The sequence below is a fragment of the Pogona vitticeps genome, chromosome 1 (assembly GCF_051106095.1).
Source record: "Pogona vitticeps strain Pit_001003342236 chromosome 1, PviZW2.1, whole genome shotgun sequence".
NCBI lineage: Eukaryota > Metazoa > Chordata > Lepidosauria > Squamata > Agamidae > Pogona > Pogona vitticeps.
In genome coordinates this window covers 47,100,739-47,121,789 of record NC_135783.1, presented here as the reverse complement: position 1 = coordinate 47,121,789, position 21,051 = coordinate 47,100,739, and the positions used below count along the sequence as shown (strand labels likewise).

Sequence of the window (21,051 nt, the reverse complement as noted above, 5' to 3'; positions counted from 1 at the left end):
CATAAAACCATAGAATTCAAAGAGGGTATACTTTCTTCTTGACATGACTGTAATCTGTATCAACCTTGCAATTTTATACTTTTTCCCCTTTCTATAGGTGAAGTCAATAGTACGGAACTCAAATACTCTGTGAACGGGGCCTCCCACGTACCAAACGACAAGTCCTCAGTCTTCAGTATCTTCAAAAAGGTATTAGAGCTACAGATTGATCACTGGAACAGGTGTCTTTCCTGTACACTGAAATGTTTTATATTGTTGTATTGATTAAAGAAAGGTGCCTTGGATTCTTAGGCTGGATTTATTGTTACATATACTTGTTCTGTTCTTTCCTTTAGATCTGGGTCATGGCTGTTTCTGTCTGCTTAGTCTTTACAGTCACAATTGGAGTCTTCCCAGCAGTCACTGTTGCAGTTGTGTCAACCATTGCAGGACAGACAATCTGGGGTAAGGGAAATGTTAATTTAGCAAGTGGTATGGACCATGGCTTTTAGCACCTGGATTCTGAGAAACTTGGGTAGGTCGGGATCTGTTCCGTTTGAACAAAGTAGCACTTAGTCATGTGTCTTCACATAGTTCCCTGTAAACCCAGAGGAGGGAGTTTGTCATGCTTCAAATGTTCTTGGACTTGTCTTGGTTAGGAGCTTGCAATCTGGAAGGCCACACATTCTTAATCCTCGTTGAAGTTTGTAAGGAGGAAACTTACCATGAGCAGGAAAGAATTGTATGGGTTAAATATAGGTTTAGCCTGGAGAGGAGGACTTGGAAGGCAGAGTATTCAATGGGAAGAAGATTTAGGAGAACTTTACATCCCTGACAGTAGCTAGGGTGGGACATGGGAATTGAAAACTAAAAGAGGCTTCCGTATTTAGTTTTTCATATCCTGTTTGGACAAACCTTGTGTATCTTCCTGTCCTTCTGTCTGCCTGCACCTGTCTGGATAGACATCATGCACTGCCCTGTCTGGATTTACATCATGACTGTGAAAATGTACCAGTGCCTGTATTTTTCTGAAGAAAATAAAAAAGAGTCACCACAATCAATGTGTATTATAAGGACAGGACCAATGTGAATAGTGTCAGTAAGAAGTAGCCAATATGTAGTGGAGTCGATTAGAGTAGAGAGTTTTATAATGTAAGTGAGCTTATAATGAGTATGGAGAATAAGGGTCTACAAAAGGGTATGGAGAAGAATTTAGGAGAGGGTGCTAAAACAGAAGAATCCAGTCCTGAATAGGATTTTTTTAAAATGGCAGAGCAGGACTTTGCAGCTTGCCTTTACTAATGTAGAATGCAACCAGAGGAAAAGAATAAGGCATTTTTGACCACGTATGCAAACTGCTACTTTGTATTCTTATATCTAGCATCATTTTATTCTTTCCCCTGCTAGCTTTAAAAACAGAAACAATGATGCTTCTTTAAGGGCTGCGTTTTACATTAATTTAACAGACACAAGTGCTTCAGCAATGACAGACCCTCCCCTAGTTGTAGGATTTATTCCTTCCATTATAGTCATTTTACATATATCAGGAAGGTGCAAGATGCGAAAGAAGTGATCACAAATCTAATAACAGCAGCTAAATTAATAATAGCAAAGAACTGGAAAGTTAAGTGCAATCTTCAATTAAATGAATAGTATAAAATGTGGGCTATAATGATGAGTTGACATGTAATGTCGAAGTAAAAAAAGGGATTGTCAAATAAGAATATGTTTAGGGATACATGGGAATATTGTTGATTTCGTACTAAAAAAGGGGAAGGGTTGTGTACCTTCACAAGAGTCAATGTATTTCCGGAAGACAAATGGCACTCCATAAAAGAAAGGAAATAGAATAACTTCATTGGTCACAAATGGAGGGAGAGCACATTAAGTGTATGTACATTTTCTTTTGTTTTGTATGTAATTATAAATCTTTTTTTTAAAAGGAAGATGCAAGAGTGTGGTTTATGTTGCCTCAAAGACATACAATCCTGTGAGTGCAGCCCTAGGCTGCATGTGTGTCTGTTCATGAAAAAACGTGGCACTGATCACTCGTCCCCTTTGCTCTCTCCTCAGCTAAATACTTCACCCCAGTCTCCTGTTTCTTGATGTTTAATGTTTTTGACTGGGCAGGACGAAGCCTTACTGCTGTCTGTATGTGGGTGAGTATAGAGATCTGTGATATCCAAGCAAAGCCCACTTTTCCTACAGCTCATTAGAGGACACAACAGGTCAGTCATGTTGTGGGAGATGAGAGTCATGAAACAGTAACAGGTGGAAGAGATCCCTCCTCATTGTAACCATATGTGTTAGAATTTAGCAATTACATAAATACATTAGAAATAATATATTTTCTTATACCTTGTAATATAGCTAAGCCAATGTATTATGCGGAAAACAGCCATCCTTTACTAGGCATAAAGACACATAGAGACATTCAGGCAACAACAGTATCATAAAACCATATACACAAACCTCTTCCTGAGGAGGTACTAATCTATCATGTTGGAAAACAAAGAAACTTGAAAGAAATACTAGTTTTAATTACTTACTTATAATCATTTGTGTACCTTCCTGTAAATCTTTCCTATGCATTTCTGATTCTTTGGACTTCTTAACTGCATGCTGTTGTGTATGTACTGATTTCCCTGATATCTTGCAACTTAGCCTCCTGGCAGATTTTTAAGAGAAATTCCTCTACGCTGGTTTCTCTGAAGCTAAGTGCTGAAGGGATACTGGTCCCCAGGTAGATACTGGTAGAATCTCAATTTTCCACTTGCTAGCCTCTACCTCCATTTTGTGCCAGGCTTCTGAGAGGACTTTGGTCTTTCCATCTGAAACAGGACAGTACTATTTCTCCTAAAGCATTTCCTCCGAATAAATGTGCCGTATTTTTCCATGTATAAAACAACACTTTTTTCCTAAAATAATTAGAGGAAAAATTGAGGGTTGTTTTATACAGAGAAGGCGGCAGCAGGAGGTGGAGGAACAGCCGCATTCAGCCGCCTCTCGGGGCTGCCCATTGACTGCTGCCACTGCCATCAGATCACCTCCTTCAGCAATTGTCTCCTTCGGGCAGGGGACAAGTCGGTGATGTAAGCCCCGGCAGTCGCACTGGAGGAGGCGATCGTGATCGGGCGGCGGAAGCAGCAGGAGACGGAGGCAGAGGAGCCCTCGCGCTGGGCCACTCCTTGTGGCTGCCCATTGACTGCTCCTCTGCCTCCGGCAAGGTTAATAATTAGGCGGTTGTCTTATACATGGGGGGAATCATATACACAGAAAAATGCAGTATCTCACTCACTTCACAATGGTGTATGGAGCAGTAGGGGGAGCTATAATTGAATCCTCCGTTACAGATCCTGAATTAAGGAGGAGGTGGACTAGATTAGTGGTTATCAATCTTTGCCGCACCCCCACTATTTTTTACTTCCTCTCCCACAATTCCTTACCACTGATTACTGGCTGCAGCTTCTGGGAGGTGTCATTATAAACATCTGGAAATTCAAGTGTTGAGCACTAGGTAAGCCCAGCATCTACTACACTTTTGTGATTCTGCTAAAAACACTTTCAATTACCCTGGCTAAGTTGTTTAATGTTACCTTACTTATTTACTTACTGATTTAATGGACTTCTATATCACCTGATTGGTGCATGGCATTACTCTGGGTGATTAACAATAAGTAATATAAGGTAACAATAATAAAGGAAATATTGAAGAAATATAATAAATAAAATCAATAAACATGAATCAATCAATCAATATATAAAATATAATATAAAAAATAAACAAATGTGTATGAGATGCTCCCTCCAGCCCCTGCATACATTTAAGGCTGAAGAAGGTATAAAAGATAAGTCACTTGGGAACCTAGAGGAAAAGAAAAACAAATCTACCAGTACCAACTGACCTTGTGAGAACTTAATGAAACCTCCATGGGCAAAGGGAATGAATATACAGTGAGGTCATCATCTCTGAATGTTTCCAGTGAGCAGCAAGGGGCATTTTTTTGGAAAAGCTAGAGAGGTGGGAAAAACACCAAGAACCTGAAATGAGAAAAGTTAATGTTTGGGACAATAACTCCCAGAATTCTCCAGCAGCCAAGCTGGCTAGGGGGTTCTGGGAGTTACAATGACGAAAAGGAATTTTTCCAAGTTCTGTCTTGAGCTGCTTTGATGAATAATCTTCAAGAAGGCAGACATATTAGCCTGTTCCAGCATAATGAAAAAGAGGAAAAAGGGAATCTCATGACACCTTTAGAAGCTCACACTAAAGTAAATTGCTTGCACACACACACACACACACACACACACACACACACACACACACACACACACACAAACCTTATAGTAGGGGTGGAATGCACTGTGATCCATTAGCTTACCACAGATGTCCAGGCTATGGAGAGGAAGCCTAAATAGACAGGTTTCACAAGATCATGAAACTAGGGGAAAAGAAAGAGAGAGGAAAAAGAAGGCGTAAGGATTTCAACACAGGAATGGAAGGGTGGAGAGTTCCGTTTTGGCTGTCTGATTAATCCAAAACATGAGCAACAGCGGAAAGAAGCTATGCAGAGGTGGAAAGCAAAACCCAACGATAGTTTGTCTTGGCCCAAATATTACACACACCTCAGTGTTCTTATTCATCTGTATGGCTTGGATGAAGACTTTGCCAGTTACAGATATGAAGCAAACAAACCCACGTTTACGGTCTCTTAAGGAACAGTTTGTATGTCATAGCCCAAAGACTGACAACACGGATGACATAACAGGACTCAGTCAGACAGGAAAGGGGACGGTGACAGTCCAGCCCGAGTCTAGTCTGTGATAGAGGCTGTAAAGAACCCAAAGAAAAACTGGCCTTGGCAGTTACAAAAGAATGATTATTTCCTTGCCACTCTGGGCCACCACATTAGTCCCTGGTCTTTTCGGCTCACTGGCACCCATGCTTCCCCTGACCAGGCTGTTTGCTTGAATAAATAGGCCAGCACGCAGCACTGGAAAGCCTGGTCCTAGTCGGGAGTCCAGTAGGCCTCAGCCAGAAGCCAGTCCCATCTCTATTTCTGCTTCTTTCTCTGTGCTGGGATCAGTGTGATCAGGTTCAGTTTCAAATTTTGACAACTCCTCATTTTGCGCGGGAAATACCACAGGAGCCATCTTCTTAATTCTAACATCTTTAACTATATTATTTACATGATGTTCGTAATTGGATCGAAAACGCTTAACTTTGGCAACAAGCCATAAATGTCCAGTACAAATTCCTGCCCAAAGTCTGTTGAACTCACAGGGGTGCTGGGCCAAATTTCTCTGCGTTGGTGAGTTTCCGGAGGGGTGCACTCTTCACTGCACAGATGGTGCCACAGCATGGGTGCCGGGCCCAGTCCCCCTCAGGTGGGGAGGTGTTGAATCTTGAATCCGATCGGATCACCTGCCGTCTTCTCCCTTTCCCCTTAGGAAATATTATCACTGACCACTCTAAGGTCTCGTATCTCGTTTCTCCTGATTTCTTATGTGGGGGGTCTGGGAGCAATCCCTCTAAGTTCAGGTTGGGAAAATCTCTTAATAATTCTTGGGTTTTTATTTCTGATAGTCCCTTAGCTTTTCCAACTCTCTTCCATAAATCCAATTCTACCTCAAACCGCCGCTCGCCTTGGTTACTTATACTCTCCTCCCAAACTGACAGCTCTCGCTCCTCACCCTTCTGACACCTGCGATCCTCTACCAGACATATTTCCACCTTCTCCTTTCTTTCGGCTCTCTTCCCCTCCCCCTCCTCAGTCATGTTTTCCTTTGGGTCCAACTTTAAACCAGCGCTTTCTGGTTCCAGTCTTCCCACTCTGCCCTCTGTCTCGTGAGACGGCACACTCTCCTTCAGACCTCCTTCACAATCAGCTTCTTGGCTCCTTTTTCTTTTGCCCAGTATGTCAGCCACATCCCAAGTGGAGGGAGGAACTTACGGAAAAATGTTTCCAAAACACCTTTTGCTCAAAGAAGACTGGTTTTGTCTATCTGCCAGAACACAGTCGATACCAAGACCAGAGGGAGGGAACGAAGTAGAGGTGGGCAAAGGGCAGCCCTTCAGATGTCGTTAGGCTACAACTCCCAGTGTTCCTGACCACTAGCTGTGCTGACTAGGGCTGATGGGGGTGTAATCCAAAAAACTTCGTTCTGCCCACCCCATATACAGGCAAATTTCCCTTCTTGTTATCATGCAAGTGCCCGGATATAGCTCTATTCAGGTGCTAGTGTTTTCCTATGAGACTAGGGCTAATGTGGCCAAAGCAGATGTTAAAAAACTACTTTTTAGTCCAATATTTTGTTTGTGTTCAATGTTTACATGCATGGAGCTGAAAGTGTGGAAGCTGCTATGAAGCTCTGCACACGTGTTAATACCAAACAGGATAGCAGCCTTAGGCTACGCTGAATCTCTTCCTTCTAATGCTTCACACTTTGCTTTCGTGGCCAATGGTTTGGGGATGCTGGGAAGTCTTGTCCAAAACAGTAATGTTTCCAAACTGCCTTGTAACTTTTTTTAAAAAGCAAAGTGTGCTGTTTATATGGCACCCCATAGCTCTTCAAGCACTTTCTGGGCAGTTTACAAGTTAATTATGCAGGCTACTCATTCCCCCACCCCCACCCTGGTGGGCTGGGGAGTCATTTTCCTGAACTCGGAAGGATGGAAGGCTGAGTAAACTTTGAGCCGCCTACCCAGCATAGAACCCCAGGTCATGAACAGTTTTGGCTGCAGTACAGCAGTTTAGCCACTGCGCCACAAGAATTCAGCCTGAAGCTTTCTGCTGCAGAGTGTGTGCTTTTTCACATAGTGCTTATCCTTCTCCAGAGAGCCACATTTAACCACCAAAGAATGTCTTGATAGTTATATTGCCAGCCAAGCCTAAAAATACACTTGTGTTATGTTTGAACTTGCTGACATTTCTTTGAGGGATGGGGTGAGGAAAATAACTAGCAAATCCTCTAGTCTTGAGGCCTGTTTGACGGTTGCAACATGCGGGAATAGAAGAGGTAGCCGTGTTAGTCTGTCTGACGAAGTGAAGTTGCCCATGAAAGTTGACAGTGCCACATGTTTTTGTCTTTGTGTGATGTGGTTTCTTTGGATTTTGCCTAACGTGGAAAGTTATCAATATTTTGCCATAGTCTATTGCCAAAACAAGGCTCTCCTATATCTATATACTGTATCTATACTTATATCTACACACACACACACACACACACACACACACACTTTCCTTAGTTTTGGCAAGAGAACAAAACTATATATATATAGGATGAATCGTTCCCTCTCTCAAATTCACTTAGTCCTTGCCTTGTTGGAATCATTGCTCAGCATTTTGCCTTTGCCACGTGACCCAAAATAGTGAGGAGTATCTCATTGTTATAAAGTACTGAGAATTAGTACTACACAGCTACTGGTAGAGGGATCTGTATGATTCCTCCATCTATGTGAGAGGAAGTGTCCGTTAAATGTGAAATATATGAACCTGCCAGCTTCCAAATACCGTTTGTGACATCTACAAAGCAGCTGCTTCTATGCTGCTGCTATAATTGCAGCATACAGTCAGAAGTATTTTAGTAGACAAACACAGCTTTGCAGTCACAGAGAACCCAGGAATGCATATGAGGAATAAACTGTGCTCTGTAGTGTATAATTTGAAGTAAATGTTATAATCAGCTCCTGAAACATAAAGCCTGTGGGAGAAAGCCAATGAATTACATTATACATGTATGATAGAAAAACTGTTTGATCTGTTTTCAGAGATAGTAGAGATGGTGAGATCCTTGGAGCAAAGGCAAGGAGAGTTGTTTTACAGAGATCCCCGCAGATTATTGCCAAAGCTTAGAAAAGTTACTTTTCTGGACTATAGCTCTCAGAACTTCCAGCTGGCAAATAGGTATGATGGTTGGTGGATTCTTGGAGTTGTACACCCAAAAGTAGTATTTCCAAACTCATTTCTGTGGAGAGGGTAGATCTCTAGCTTTCCCACCCAAGTGAGGAATGTTACCTCCGGCCTCCCTACTCTTTTTCTCCTACAATTACTGCAAATGCTTGATCCCATGCAGTTAATACCACAGAATCTTTGTGAAACCAATCTGAATGTGTTCCTCACATATAGTACAGTGGTGCCTCGCAAGACGATGTTAATTCATTCCGCAAAAAATGTTGCCTTGTGAAAACATTGTCTTGTGAAATGCGGTTCCCCATAGGAATGCATTGAAATCTAATTAATGGCTTCCAATGGGGGGGAAATCGTCATCTTGCGAAATATCATAGAAAAACATTCATCTTGTGAAAAAGCATCTGTTAAAAAATCATCTTGCGAGTCACGGACCCAACTGTCAAAAACATTGTCTTGCGAAAGAGCGTCTTGCGAGTCATGGACCCAAACATCGTCTTGCGAAAATTGTCCATAGGAAAAACCGTCTTGCAAAGCGCAACAGCGATCGCAAAAATCAATCATCTTGCGGATTTATTGACCCGCGAGGCAACTGTCTTGCAAGGCACCACTGTACTCCCAACCTGATTTCCTTCTTTCATTGCTGTTCTCCAAGACTGCTGTCCCGCATGAATAGTTTTCTACCTTGAAACCTTAATTTAGGAAATGCTGTATAGGTTGGAAACCTCTTAAGTTATAAATATACCGGCACCACGGAGGGACGGGGAAAATACAGCCTGCAGCTTTACACCATGGATACGGCGGAGGGGAACTGGAATAGGCTCTCTCTCTCTCTCTCTCTCTCTCTCTCTCCCTCTTTCATGAGAAACAAACAAAATGAAGCAAAACATTCAGTCTAAGAAATTTCTTTTAAGTACTTTAGAAAAGTAGTAGCATCTATGTAAGCTTTATATATACCATATTTTTCTGTGTATAAAATGACACTTTTTTGTTAAATAATTTGAGAAAAAATTGAGGGTCGTTTTATTCATGGAAGGCAGCTGCCTTTACCGCTGCCTTTTGCGAAGGCACGGGGCTTTAGCAAAAAGGAAGGGGAAGCGTTGCTCCCTTCCTTTTTGCTAAGCTCCGTTCCTTCTCAAAAGCCAAGGAAAAGTGGCAGTCGCTTTGACAGCCGCTTTCCTTGCCTTTTGCCAAGGCATGGGGCTTAGCAAAAAGGGAGCCCTTTGATCCCTGCTTTTTCTAATTTGGGTTTAGAAGGGGGGTTCGTCTTATACATTGGGTCATCTTATAAATGGAAAAATACAGCACTATTGAGAGCTCTCCTCACTAGCAAACATGTCCAGAATTAAAAAGTACACATCTGGGGTTTGTGCTTGAAAGCCAGAGTGATACATGCATTAATCACCACACAGAAAAACATTCCTCCAGTGAGCAGGGAAATTCTGTAGTCATGGGCCAAAGTAGATGTGTCATGGGAAACTACACTTCGATGAGAACTACTATAGACCTACTGTCCTGCTGGGTTCCCCTCAATGAGAGAGCACCAGCATTTACCATTATTCTATAGACTTCATAAGAGCACTCTGAAAAATCTAAAACTCCAGGGTGTCAATTCACCCCAAAGCTGCTCTGAATCTTCCAGTTCGAGGGTGAGGCAGAGGGCTGGGGATGACTTCAGATGTTGAATATTCAAATGTGCCCACCATTTACCTTTCCAGACTTCAGAGTGATGAAATGGAATCAAAACCATGAGGTCAAGTAGGGGATCCAGGATTCTGTCTGTCGCATTGGGGCAGATCTATGATCAGAGTTCTGCCTCTGGGCGTGGAGAACCAGAATATTCTCTGGCCCCTTAGATGCCATTGCAAGGTTGATTGGATCCCATTGGGTACTGAATTTGCCCATTTTTGCTAAAATACTGAGAAGTAGGACCACTCAAGAACTAGTGGAGGAATCTTAGTTTTGAATGTACACATTTAAAACATTGTAAAAAGCATCTGCCGGGGAGGTCGATATATATCAGGACTTTAGCAGGCAGTGGGAATTTTTAGCAGCTCCCTGGCTTGCCATGGACTAGGTGAAAACTGGTCTTCTAAGGCTTTATTTTGTATTGATAGGAAATCCCAGCAGTTATTAATACCTAGTTCATTCTCCATCTCCTGCAGCCTGGAAAAGACAGCCGCCTATTGCCCTTCATGGTGGTGGTCCGTGTGGTCTTCATTCCCCTCTTCATGCTGTGTAATGTGCAGCCGCGCAAGAACCTGCCTGTCATGTTTGCCCATGATGCTTGGTACATTGTCTTCATGATCTTCTTCGCCATCTCCAATGGCTACCTGGCCAGCCTCTGTATGTGCTTTGGACCCAAGTGAGTATCATTGGAGGAGAGGACACCAGTGAGCAAAAGTCCAGCTTGAGCTCTTCTCACCAAACCTCTCCTTTTCCCACTTGATGCATAAGCATGGGCCTTTTGTGAGGGGTGGTGATAATTGATGGAACAAGGCACTAGTCTCACCAGGCTGCTGCATTGGTCCACAGCCCTTTCCTTTTGGTTATCCACATGTGCAGAGGATTCTGCACAGTGTGTGTCCATCCATAGTGTCTAACCACACAATAAAACCCATGTTAGGTGCCTTTTCAGAATCTAGAGTGTTCTAAATGAAGATGGCTTCCATTCTTCTGAATTTGCCTCTGAAGTTCCTTCCAGAGTAAAGTCTACTCAATATATTCCCACATCCATATTCTTCAAAAAGCTAGTCCTTAAATTTTCTGTGAGAGAGAATCTATATGGTTTAAAGGCTTAAACATTATTTTCTCTCTATCTTGACCTTGCCATTACTTATGGAAAATGTCAGGATCCTCCTTATTTTACAGGAGAAACAAAGAGAAGACCATAAGAAATTTCCCCATGTCCATAACTCCCAGAACTTCTGAGCATAAGCTTCCTCTAAACTTTGCTTCACGTCAGTCTCCCTCCTGTCCCACCCTTCAGTTGGACAGACCTATGAATACAAAACGCACATGTGAAAATGAAAAACAGGTGCAGTTAAGGAACCTTGGCTTAATAGAATGGGGTAAGCAGAAAGTAGATGGCATCTTCTAGTAGCCCTTTGGATGATTCCAGGAGATTGGCAAGGGTTGCCAATTATCTGAGAAGTTCTTTTCTGTCTAAATTCAGTTACAGAAGAAGGAACATCGGGGGAGCAGATTAAGAGTGGATTTTTGCATAAAAAGACTTGTAGACTTCATATTAAAAAATTCCTGATCATTTGCTTGGAGGCACCTTCTTCCTTGACTACAAAGACTGTTCCTAAATTCTTAGAATTCATATATTCTGCAGTATTAAAGTCCCTGTTAGAGAAGTTATCATTGAAACTACTAATCCTTGATAAATACAGTGGTGCCTCGACTTACGAACACCCCTACATACAAACAGTTCAACTTTGCGAACAGCTCTGTTCACTAAATTTTGCTTTGACTTGCGAACAGAGCTTCGACTTGCGAACAAAAACACCATGAAAAAAGTGGGAAATAGACTTTGTACTGCCTGGTACCGTAATTTTAAAATGTAAAAATTGGTTTAAAAGGTGCTTGGTTTTAAAGGTGTTTTGTTTAAAAAGTGTTTGTTCCCTCCTTCCTTTCTTGCCCTTTTTTTAACCTTAGGTCATCTTAGGTTAAAAAAAATCTCCCCCTAGTGGTAGACAATGGATTAACCAGTTTTGCATTAGTTCCTATGGGAATGAATGGTTTGAACGGCGTCTCAACATAAGAACAAAAAACAGCAGGAACGGATTAATCAGTTTTCAATGCATTCCTATGGGAAATGCTGATTCGATTTATAAACACCATTCCGGAACAGATTAAGTTCGTAAGTCGAGGCACCACTCTATGTTTACAAACATGTTGTAGATGTGTACTCAGCTGACTCTGAAACCTTGGACAGAGGTGCAGCACATATTAGGTTGAATCTCTTGTTTTTTTGGATGGTAACTTCCGAAACACTTTCACAGCTTAAATGTAGAGAATATACATTCATTTTGCCACCTCTCTTAACAGAAGAAAATAGTGTTAGTTAGTGCATTGCCTGCATAGCATGAGTAAATGGCAACCACATGTGTTTTGGACCCTTGCCCAACAGCAGATATGCTGTGCTTCTAAAAAGGAGAGGGAAACTGGCGGCGGGGGGGAGAGAGAGACTGTTCTTGTCTCCTAGCAGCATAAGTTCCCTTATCTTCCTGCAGGCATTTTGAGACTCTTGTCTACAACATTTTGAACAACTCCAAATATATACATTCAACCCCCCCCCCAAAAAAAAAAGGACGGGGAGTCTTCATCTAGCCCAGTGCTAGTTATAAATGGGGGAGATGTTTTGGATCATAGCTCCCACAACCCCTGAGCATTAGCTATACCCTCTGGGCTGGGGCTAATGGGAGTGGTAGGCCAAAATATTTGCACTGTGTTACATAAAATGAGTGCTCCTTTTGGTCTCCCTTAGTCTAGCTTGTTAGGATTAGCAAAGTGCATAACGCTGTCACGGGCATGGCACTTTACCAAGTAGTATAAACAAACAAGAAACGTGTCACTGTTCCTACATGGCATGCAGTTTTAAATTTCAGAGAAGGAGGGAAAGAATATGAGGGAGTGCTCAGCTGATAGGTGACGGGTGTTTGATCCCACTGAATTGACCAGTCTTTCTTCTCCTTTCTTCCCCATATAGGAAGGTGCAGCCCCATGAAGCTGAGACTGCAGGCACCATCATGGCATTCTTCCTCTCGCTGGGCCTGGCCTTGGGAGCCATCCTTTCCTTTCCCTTAAAATATGTCATCTAATGGAGACAATCCTGGGTGCTCTTTGGTCAGAAGAGCAGAGCCAGCTCTTTAGAGGCCAGGGCACCGCTGGGAACGTCTTTGCCCACTGCCCAGGAACTCACTGGCTTAGCTGACTGGTGTGCCTCTTGGCTTGGAAGGGGGCTTCTCAACTGCTGCATAGACTGCCTAGCTCCTTTTCCTGAATGACACCCATGTCTGGCCACCAGTCCATCATTATGTCAAACCTGTCTTCCTACACCAAGATTATCTTGTGTTACATCCCAAACTCTCATCAATCACCCTGTGTGTTTTTCTTGAGCAAAGATGGCTGAAGCCCTTCTATTCTACTTCGTTTACATTGCTGGATTCTCTCTACTGCCACATAAAAGGGATTTGCTGTTCATCAGCATCACGGGCTAGCTCAGTCCAGGCTCCTGACTCTGCTGTGGTTTGTATGGATTCACTCTGTGTGCACAACCTTCATCAGTGTCTGCTTTGCTATCGGAATGACAATCCCAACTGAAACAACTGATACATTTGACTTGGACTGCAATTCTGCCATACCCCAGCCCCCTTTCCCCCAAAGGTTTCTGCCCATGGAGAGAAATGGGTAACAGCTTCAGCTCCAATTAAGGATTCTGCCTATTTCTGATCCATAACTTATGGTTCTCTATGATTGTGAGAGAGTATATTCAAGAATATGAAGGCCTCTAACCAGTCAAGCGCCTTGAATTACTGCCCATTACATTGCCTTTGTAAATAAGCACAATTTGCCATTTTGCAGACGGACAGAACATGCCCTGATTGCTAAACCTCCTCCATATCATCTGACACACTTCTACATGTGTTGCCACTTGATGGGAGCAAGGGATGAGCCCCCATATCTTCAAAAGAATGTATTTCTCCTAATGCTAAAGTGGCTGGGTGTCCCCCCATCTCTGTCATGCCCCCTGATTGTTCAGGGCAAAGGCCCAGTGTGCTTGCAGTTACTTTTTGGCTACTTGCTGTGTACATTCTTGCATTGTAAAACTCAGGATTTCGGCTATTGTATTTGTATTTTGTTTAAGAATGGCAATGCTTATGATTTGTTTTATTTTTTAAGAGAGAAAGCTCATAGTCCTCTTGAGTGTGGAAAAAAATGTGTATTATAAGACAAATTAAAATGAGGACTTTTTTTTTAAAAAAAAAAGCTTCACATTTTGACCTGATTTTATTATTAAAGTATTATGTGTTTTTTCATTATGAAGGACTATTCCAGAGGATAGCTGGCTGGATAGTTCAGTGGTTTAGCTATTTGGCTGCAGAGCCAGAGACTGGGAGTTCAATTCCCCCACTGTGCCTCCTGCAAATATGGCCAGCCTGTGTGTCTGAGCAAACTGCAGTCTGTCTCCAGAAGAAAAGAAAAAAACAGTAAACCACTTCTGAGCATTCTGTACCTGAAAAACAAACTGAAATGCCAATTGTGCTATGAAAGGGGCAGCGATATTGGCGCGACGCGCCCTGGAAAATCCTTTTGTAGTGTGAAAAAAAGAGAGAAAACGTAAACCGGGGCTTTGTTTCTTACGGATTTCGGTTCGTAAACTGAAAATTACGTAAACTGAGGCGTTCGGAAACCAAGTTACTACTGTAGAAAGAACAGTAACAAGTGTGTCTGTTTAATTACTTGTTTCCCCCAAACACACACACATTCCTATTTAATACAGTATTATGCATTTAACTTCAGTTGTAGAAAAGACACTGACAGAGTACATTTGGGGAAGAAGCAGTGGCAAAGAGAGTGCTCACCAAAGTAACAATTAGACAAAGTAAATGAGTTAGTACTGTAATCTGTTTTCTACCAGTATAGTTTCTTTCTCAATCCTTTTTCAGAGCCTTAAAATCTATTGCCTGTCTCCAGTCTTCATACAGGGACCCCTTTTTCTTTTCCAGGCAATGGTGGAGCTAAAGTGCCACCTGTTGGCCACAGCTATATACCGCAGAACCAAAGCGCCTTGTGGATAGTTTTTCTCATTTGAAGGCATACAAGATGGCATAATAATTTCCCAAATTTATACAACACATCTCTATTACTTAGCACGCCAATTAACATGTTAGTTCCATTGTGAAATAGGCTGGGCTTAAAGTTTATGAGTGTCCTAAAATCATCGACGTGGTGGCGCTGCGGGCTAAACTGCAGAAGCCTTTGTGTGCTGCACAAAGGGGAACCTTTACCTTTACCTAAAATCATCCAGTAAACCTCACTCCCGAGCAGGGATTTGAAATCAAGATTCCTCAATACAGTGGACCCTCTACTTACGGAATTAATCCGTATTGGAACGGTGGCTGCAAGTCAAAAAGTCTGTAAGTCGAATCTCCATTGACCTACAATGCACTGAAAACTGATTAATCCCATAACTGGCAGTTTTTATTCTATTTTTGTTCCATTTTGGTTTTTTTCTGGTCTGTTGGTCAATTCTCCGGCTGCAAGTCCAATCTAAATTTTGCAGCCAGAGAAGTCTGTAACTTGAAAAGTCTGTAAGTCGAGCCGTCTGTAAGTCGAGGGTCCACTGTACTAATCTTGCACTCCAGCTGATATTTATCCATTATAAAGTTGATTTAGTATGAGATCAGATAACCTCAATCATATCAGTGATTCTCCAGGTATTGAGGTATAAGCATTTTCATTGTTTATAAATGCTTCATCTCTCCACAGAGGATGAGAATAAGCCATTTTTTTTTCACTCATGAAGAAGAAAGTCTTCCTAGACATCCTTGTTATGAAACCTTTATTGTGAGGTGCAGGTTATTCGCATATATTTTTCAATTCTGCTGGCAGCTTGATTCTGATTTCTCACTTAGACTCATGTACTGCTTCGTACAGTGTCCAGCAACAATCTCCCTTTCAGATTTATTGTCACATGATGACATACCCCAAAAATGGTCTAAGAAAGCTTAACTGATTTATCATAGCCTGATTTTCCACATACTACAGCCAATAGCCTATTTCAACACTATGTACACAACAGAGATGGTGGAGTGCACACATTTATATTTCTGTAACATGGATACTAAATGTTAATATGGTTCACAAGCCAATGAAGTGTTCGCTTCATGGTGATCTTTTCATAGAACATACCCCCCTCCTGCAGGCACTCAAGCGTGGTTGTCATATTGCCATGGATTGCTTGCTCCACATGTCAGGTCATCTGCTTGGTAGAAGGAAAGGGGATTCTTGCTTCTTTATTATGGAAAAAAAATCCTTTTGGTATAATTAAACTCAAGGCATTAAACTCAAAGAGTGCTGTGCCATTTAAAAATCTATGGCGTTACCTACTCAGACCAATCTCTCTCCTATGACACTTATACAAAGTGTTTGAACACATGTTATCAAACCATCTGGCCCCTAAAATTAAACCACTTCTAATTCCAGAACAGGCAAGCTTTAAGACCTGGCAAAAGCTGTATGGCTCATATCTTAAATCTAATCCAGCATATAGAAAATGGCTTAGAAAGAAATAAAATAACTACATTTCAAATGAGAGGAAATATGATTCAGGGGGTCCCACAACATCAAGCATGCATGTTAATACTTGTGAAATCTCATCCTATGAATATCATAAATGAATTCACTGACAAGAAATCAAATAGCTTTTATTGCACATTTGCTACAAATTTCTGCTGAAAGTGGCAGTCAGTCCTGGAAATACTGTACTGTTATGTCTTTGACACTGAACACCGTCATTTTCCCCAGCAGAGGGCCTGCACTACCAACAGATGAAAAAACAGTATTTTCGGGAAGTATGCTAAATCTTTCAAATGTTATCAAGGGGTTTCACAGTACTTGCCTCATTTTTGGGCATGCTGAGAAATTGCATGTCAGATTTTCCTCTTACATGTTTGACATTAAAATCACTAGCAGATCCACCATTCATTATCAGTTTGCTCCCAGGAAATCTGGACTGGAATGTCCCATGACATCTACAGTGGTGCCTCGACTTATGAATGTCCCGACATACGACCATTTCGAGTTATGACCAGCTCCGGCCACAAGATTTTACTTCCACTTGCGGCCGGAGCTTCGAGTTACAACCAAAAAAAGGCAGGGAAAAAAGGTGGAGAATTCAAATTGCTAACTGATGGTAGGCGAAGAGGCTGCTTCTTTGTAGCTATTTCGCCCCAAGGTTAGAGTGATTGGGATCAGAGGAGGCTTCGGACTGCCTGGTAAGGTAATGTGCTGCTTTCTGCTTTTAAAAAAATGTTCTGGGTGGGTTTTGCAGTGTGGTTTTGGGCTGGGTGGTGGGATTATGTTTCTATGCTGTGATGGGTCTTGGGAGATTTATTTGTTGGGTTTTTCCCCCGATTTCCGATGAGTCTTGGGGGGGGTTGTTTGCTTTTGGGTTGTTCCCCCATTTCTGATGGGTCTTGTGAGGTTTAGTTGCTTTTTGCTTTGCTTTCTTTGGATTTCTGATGGGTCTTGCATGGTTTGTTTGCTCCCCCCCCCCTTTGGCTGGAACGGATTAATCATGTTTCCGACGGGTCTTGCAGTGGGGTTTTTTTCCGGTCAGAACGGGTTACAGTAATTGAATTTCAATGCATTCCTATGGGAAATGGTGCTTCAATTTATGACCATTTGGAGTTACAACCATCTTCTGGAATGGATTAAGTTCATAAGTCGAGGCACCACTGTATGTAGTTTTACATCTAAAGCCCAAAACATATGTGACTTGATAGGTGCTGGCCATAGTCCAAGTTATCAATGATTTTCATGTCCTGACAAAAAATTCACCTATTGGTGAGTTTCATGCCTGCCAGGATTTTGGGTTCATGGAGCCAGCAGAAATGGCAAGACTGCTGCCTACCACACCCAACCCAAGTTCCAGAAGGCACTTCTGCAATTGCTGTGATGGAAAGGGGGAGGGGGAATATTAAAGAAGAACTATTTACTGCATCTCTACAAAAGAATCACTGGATTGCAGAGGTGGAAGACTGCAAAGGCTGAAGCAGGAATTCCACACCTGCAGCTTCCCCAACATGTGGCCATGCAGCCTCTCTTGAAAAGGCTCCAATGTACTTTTTTTCTCCAAAACTTAACCCCAAAGAAATCACTCTCCCTTAAAGGCGGCACAGTACTTTAGTCATTGGATTTGCCTTGCCTGTCTTTGAACTACAGTATTAGGTAGTTACTTCTCCCAGTTCCATAGAATCTTTTGACTCTCCTTTCTGTGCCTTCATCCAAGTAACTTATAAATAAACTGATCACCGTTGGACCCAGGAGAGACCCCTCCGGCACCCTTCTTGGGGCTTCTCTCCAGGGTGAGGAGGAACCTGTGAAGAAGAGCACCCTGTGTGCAGGATCAGTCAAGCAGCACCACCTGCAGGACCCAACGGCATAAAATCTACACATGCAAAAGTATTAATAACGATTCCTGTGCATTTCAGCAGCAAGGCAGGATTTCTCACTATAGAGGGGAAGAGCATGACGTGCGCCTGCTCCGTCCGGGGCAAGGCCAAGCCCCCCCCCCGACTCTGCCTTGGAGGGGGGTTCTTTTTTTTTTTTACTCTTTCAAAATAAAAGAACAGGGCCGCTTGGACGGAGGGCAGCTTCGGCGAGAGAGGGCACCCTGCCCTGGCAGCCTTTCCAACGGAAGAGGGCCCCGCATACAACAGGCCACATGGTCACTCGACTCGACTTTGCGGGGAGGGGAGGGGCGGGGAGGGGGGGCAGGTAAAGGGGATGGACCTGTTGCGGCGCTTGGGGTTCCTCCGGCCGGCGCGGGAAGGCAGGCGCGAGAGGAAAGGAAGTCAGAGCCCCTGCGAAAAGTCACAAGGAGGAGGGGCCAAGAGCCGTGGAAGCTACTGGAAGGAAGCCGCACCACCGACCGACCGCCATCTCCCTCCGCTTCCACACGAAGACCCTCTGCAAATAGTCCTCGCAAGCCGCCGCGTCGGTGGGCCCCGCTCAGATTCCGCCCCCCGCCGGTCCCGCTCGTGCTCTCGCGGGGGGGTGTGTGTGTGGAGGCTGCCCGCAGCCCGGCTGGAAGGCCGCTTTAGTAAAGTTAAATGGGCCCGAAGGAATTCATCCCGAGAGCTGGCGGTGCTGAGTCCCACCTGTACACTGCTTATCAGAGTTACCCCCCCCCGGGGTGGGGGAGAGGGCGTCTGCGGGAGTCTTGGCAGCTTGTGAGGCAAAATGAAGAGAACGCTCCTGAGCGTGGGTAGAAAGCTTTGCCTGTCACAACGAGGCGGCAGATCCCGAGGAAGGGCTGCCAAGTTGCAGATTGGGATTCAAGAGCGAAAGGCAAGCTCTCCCCCCATTTCATGCCTTCCGCTCTTGCAGGAATGGCTCCGGTTTCCTCCTTGGGTGCCTCCTGCGCTCGCCATACCGGGGTGGGGGGGATTCGTCATAGAGTCGGGACGTTTCCACCCATAGCTTTCTCTTCTACTTAAGGAGGGAAAAGACCTTGTGGGTCCCACTATGTAAGAAACATGATTAGGAAATAACATCATCACTCGAGTGAAGAGCACCTCCTCCTTTAGAGCGCTAGAACAGAAGCGCTCCAACAGTGAGATATAGGCAAGGCAGACCACTTTTATATATTTTCCTGCTAACGCCCCCTTTTTCGTCCCGTTACGTGCAGTCAACTCCGCGCCGAGTTACAGCGACCCTAACGGCTTTTTACTGTATTTTAGGAGTGGTTTTAAGGAGTAGGAAAAACCATTGGGCTAGTCAGGTATAATCTAAACCAAATCCTTTATGAATACACAGTGGAAGTGAAGAAGAGATTTAAGGAATTCAATTTGGTGGACAGAGTGCCTGAAGAACTATGGATGGATGCTCGAAACATTGTACAGGAGGCAGCAACAAAAACCATCCGAAAGAAAAGGAAATGCAAGAAGGCAAAGTGGCTGTCCAACGAGGCCTTAGAAATAGCAGAGAGGAGAAGGGAAGCAAAATGCAAGGGAGATAGGGAAAGTTACAGAAAATTGAATGCAGACTTCCAAAGAATGAATGAATAAATAAATAAATAAATAAATAAATAAATAAATAAATAAATAAATAAATAAATAAATAAATAAATAAATAAATAGGAGAGACAAGAGGGCTTTCTTAAATGAACAATGTAAAGAAATAGAGGAAAATAATAGAAAAGGAAAAACCAGAGATCTGTTCAGGAAAATTGGAGATATTAGAGGAACATTTTGTGCAAAGATGGACATGATAAAGGGCAAAAATGGGAGGGACCTAACAGAAGCAGAAGACATCAAGAAGAGGTGGCAAGAATACACAGAGGAATTATACCAGAAAGATTTGGATATCCCAGACAACCCAGATAATGTGGTTGCTGACCTTGAGCCAGACATCCTGGAGAGTGAAGTCAAGTGGGCCTTAGAAAGCTTGTCTAACAACAAGGCCAGTGGAGGTGATGGCATTCTAGTTGAACTATTTAAAATCTTAAAAGATGATGCTGTTAAGGTGCTACATTCAATATGCCAGGAAGTTTGAAAAACTCAACAGTGGCCAGAGGACTGGAAAAAAACAGTCTACATCCCAATTCCAAAGAAGGGCAGTGCCAAAGAATGTTCCAACTACTGTACGATTGCACTCATTTCACACGCTAGCAAGGTTATGCTTAAAATCCTACAAGGTAGGCTTTAGCAGTATGTGGACCGAGAATTCTTAAAAGTACAAACTGGATTTTGAAGGGGCAAAGGAACTAGAGACCAAATTGCTAACATGCGCTGGATTATGGAGAAAGCCGGAGAGTTCCAGAAAAACATCTACTTCTGCTTCATTGACTATGCAAAAGCCTTTGACTGTGGACCACAACAAACTATGGCAAGTTCTTAAAGAAATGGGAGTGCCTGACTATCTGTCTCCTGAGAAACCTATACATGGGACAGGAAGCAACAGTTAGAACTGCATATGGAACAACTGGTTGGTTCAAAATTGGGAAAGGAGTACGACAAGGCTGTATATTGTCCCCCAGCTTATTCAACTTATATGCAGAATACATCATGAGAAAGGCTGGACTGGAGGAATCCCAAGCCAGAATTAAGATTGCCGGAAGAAATATCAACAGTCTCCAATATGCAGATGATACCACTCTGATGGCAGAAAGTGAGGAGGAATTAAGGAACCTTGTAATGAGAGTGAAAGAGGAGAGTGCAAAATAAGGTCTGAAGCTCAACATCAAAAAAACTAAGATCATGGCCACTGGTCCCATCACCTCCTGGCAAACAGAAGGGGAAGATATGGAGGCAGTGACAGATTTTATTTTCTTGGGCTCCATGATCACTGCAGATGGAGCCATGAAATTAAAAGACTGCTTTTTGGGGGGAAAGCGATGACAAACATTGACAGCATCTTAAAAAGCAGAGAC

The 21,051-nt window shown here is 43.0% G+C and overlaps 1 protein-coding gene across 14 annotated transcripts in view; it reads left to right on the top strand.

Moving 5' to 3' along the window:
- SLC29A1 (solute carrier family 29 member 1 (Augustine blood group)) overlaps positions 1 to 13,880 on the top strand; it is a 94,495-nt gene extending 80,615 nt beyond the window's left edge. For all 14 annotated transcript variants that reach the window (XM_020785071.3, XM_072991727.2, XM_072991716.2 and 11 more), the window contains 5 exons: positions 98 to 189; positions 336 to 444; positions 2,053 to 2,138; positions 10,052 to 10,251; positions 12,601 to 13,880. In XM_020785071.3, coding sequence (XP_020640730.3) covers positions 98 to 189; positions 336 to 444; positions 2,053 to 2,138; positions 10,052 to 10,251; positions 12,601 to 12,712 — 599 coding nt within the window. In that variant the 3' untranslated portion in view covers positions 12,713 to 13,880. The remainder of the gene's footprint in view (positions 1 to 97; positions 190 to 335; positions 445 to 2,052; positions 2,139 to 10,051; positions 10,252 to 12,600) is intronic.
- The last annotated feature ends 7,171 nt before the right edge of the window (positions 13,881 to 21,051 follow it).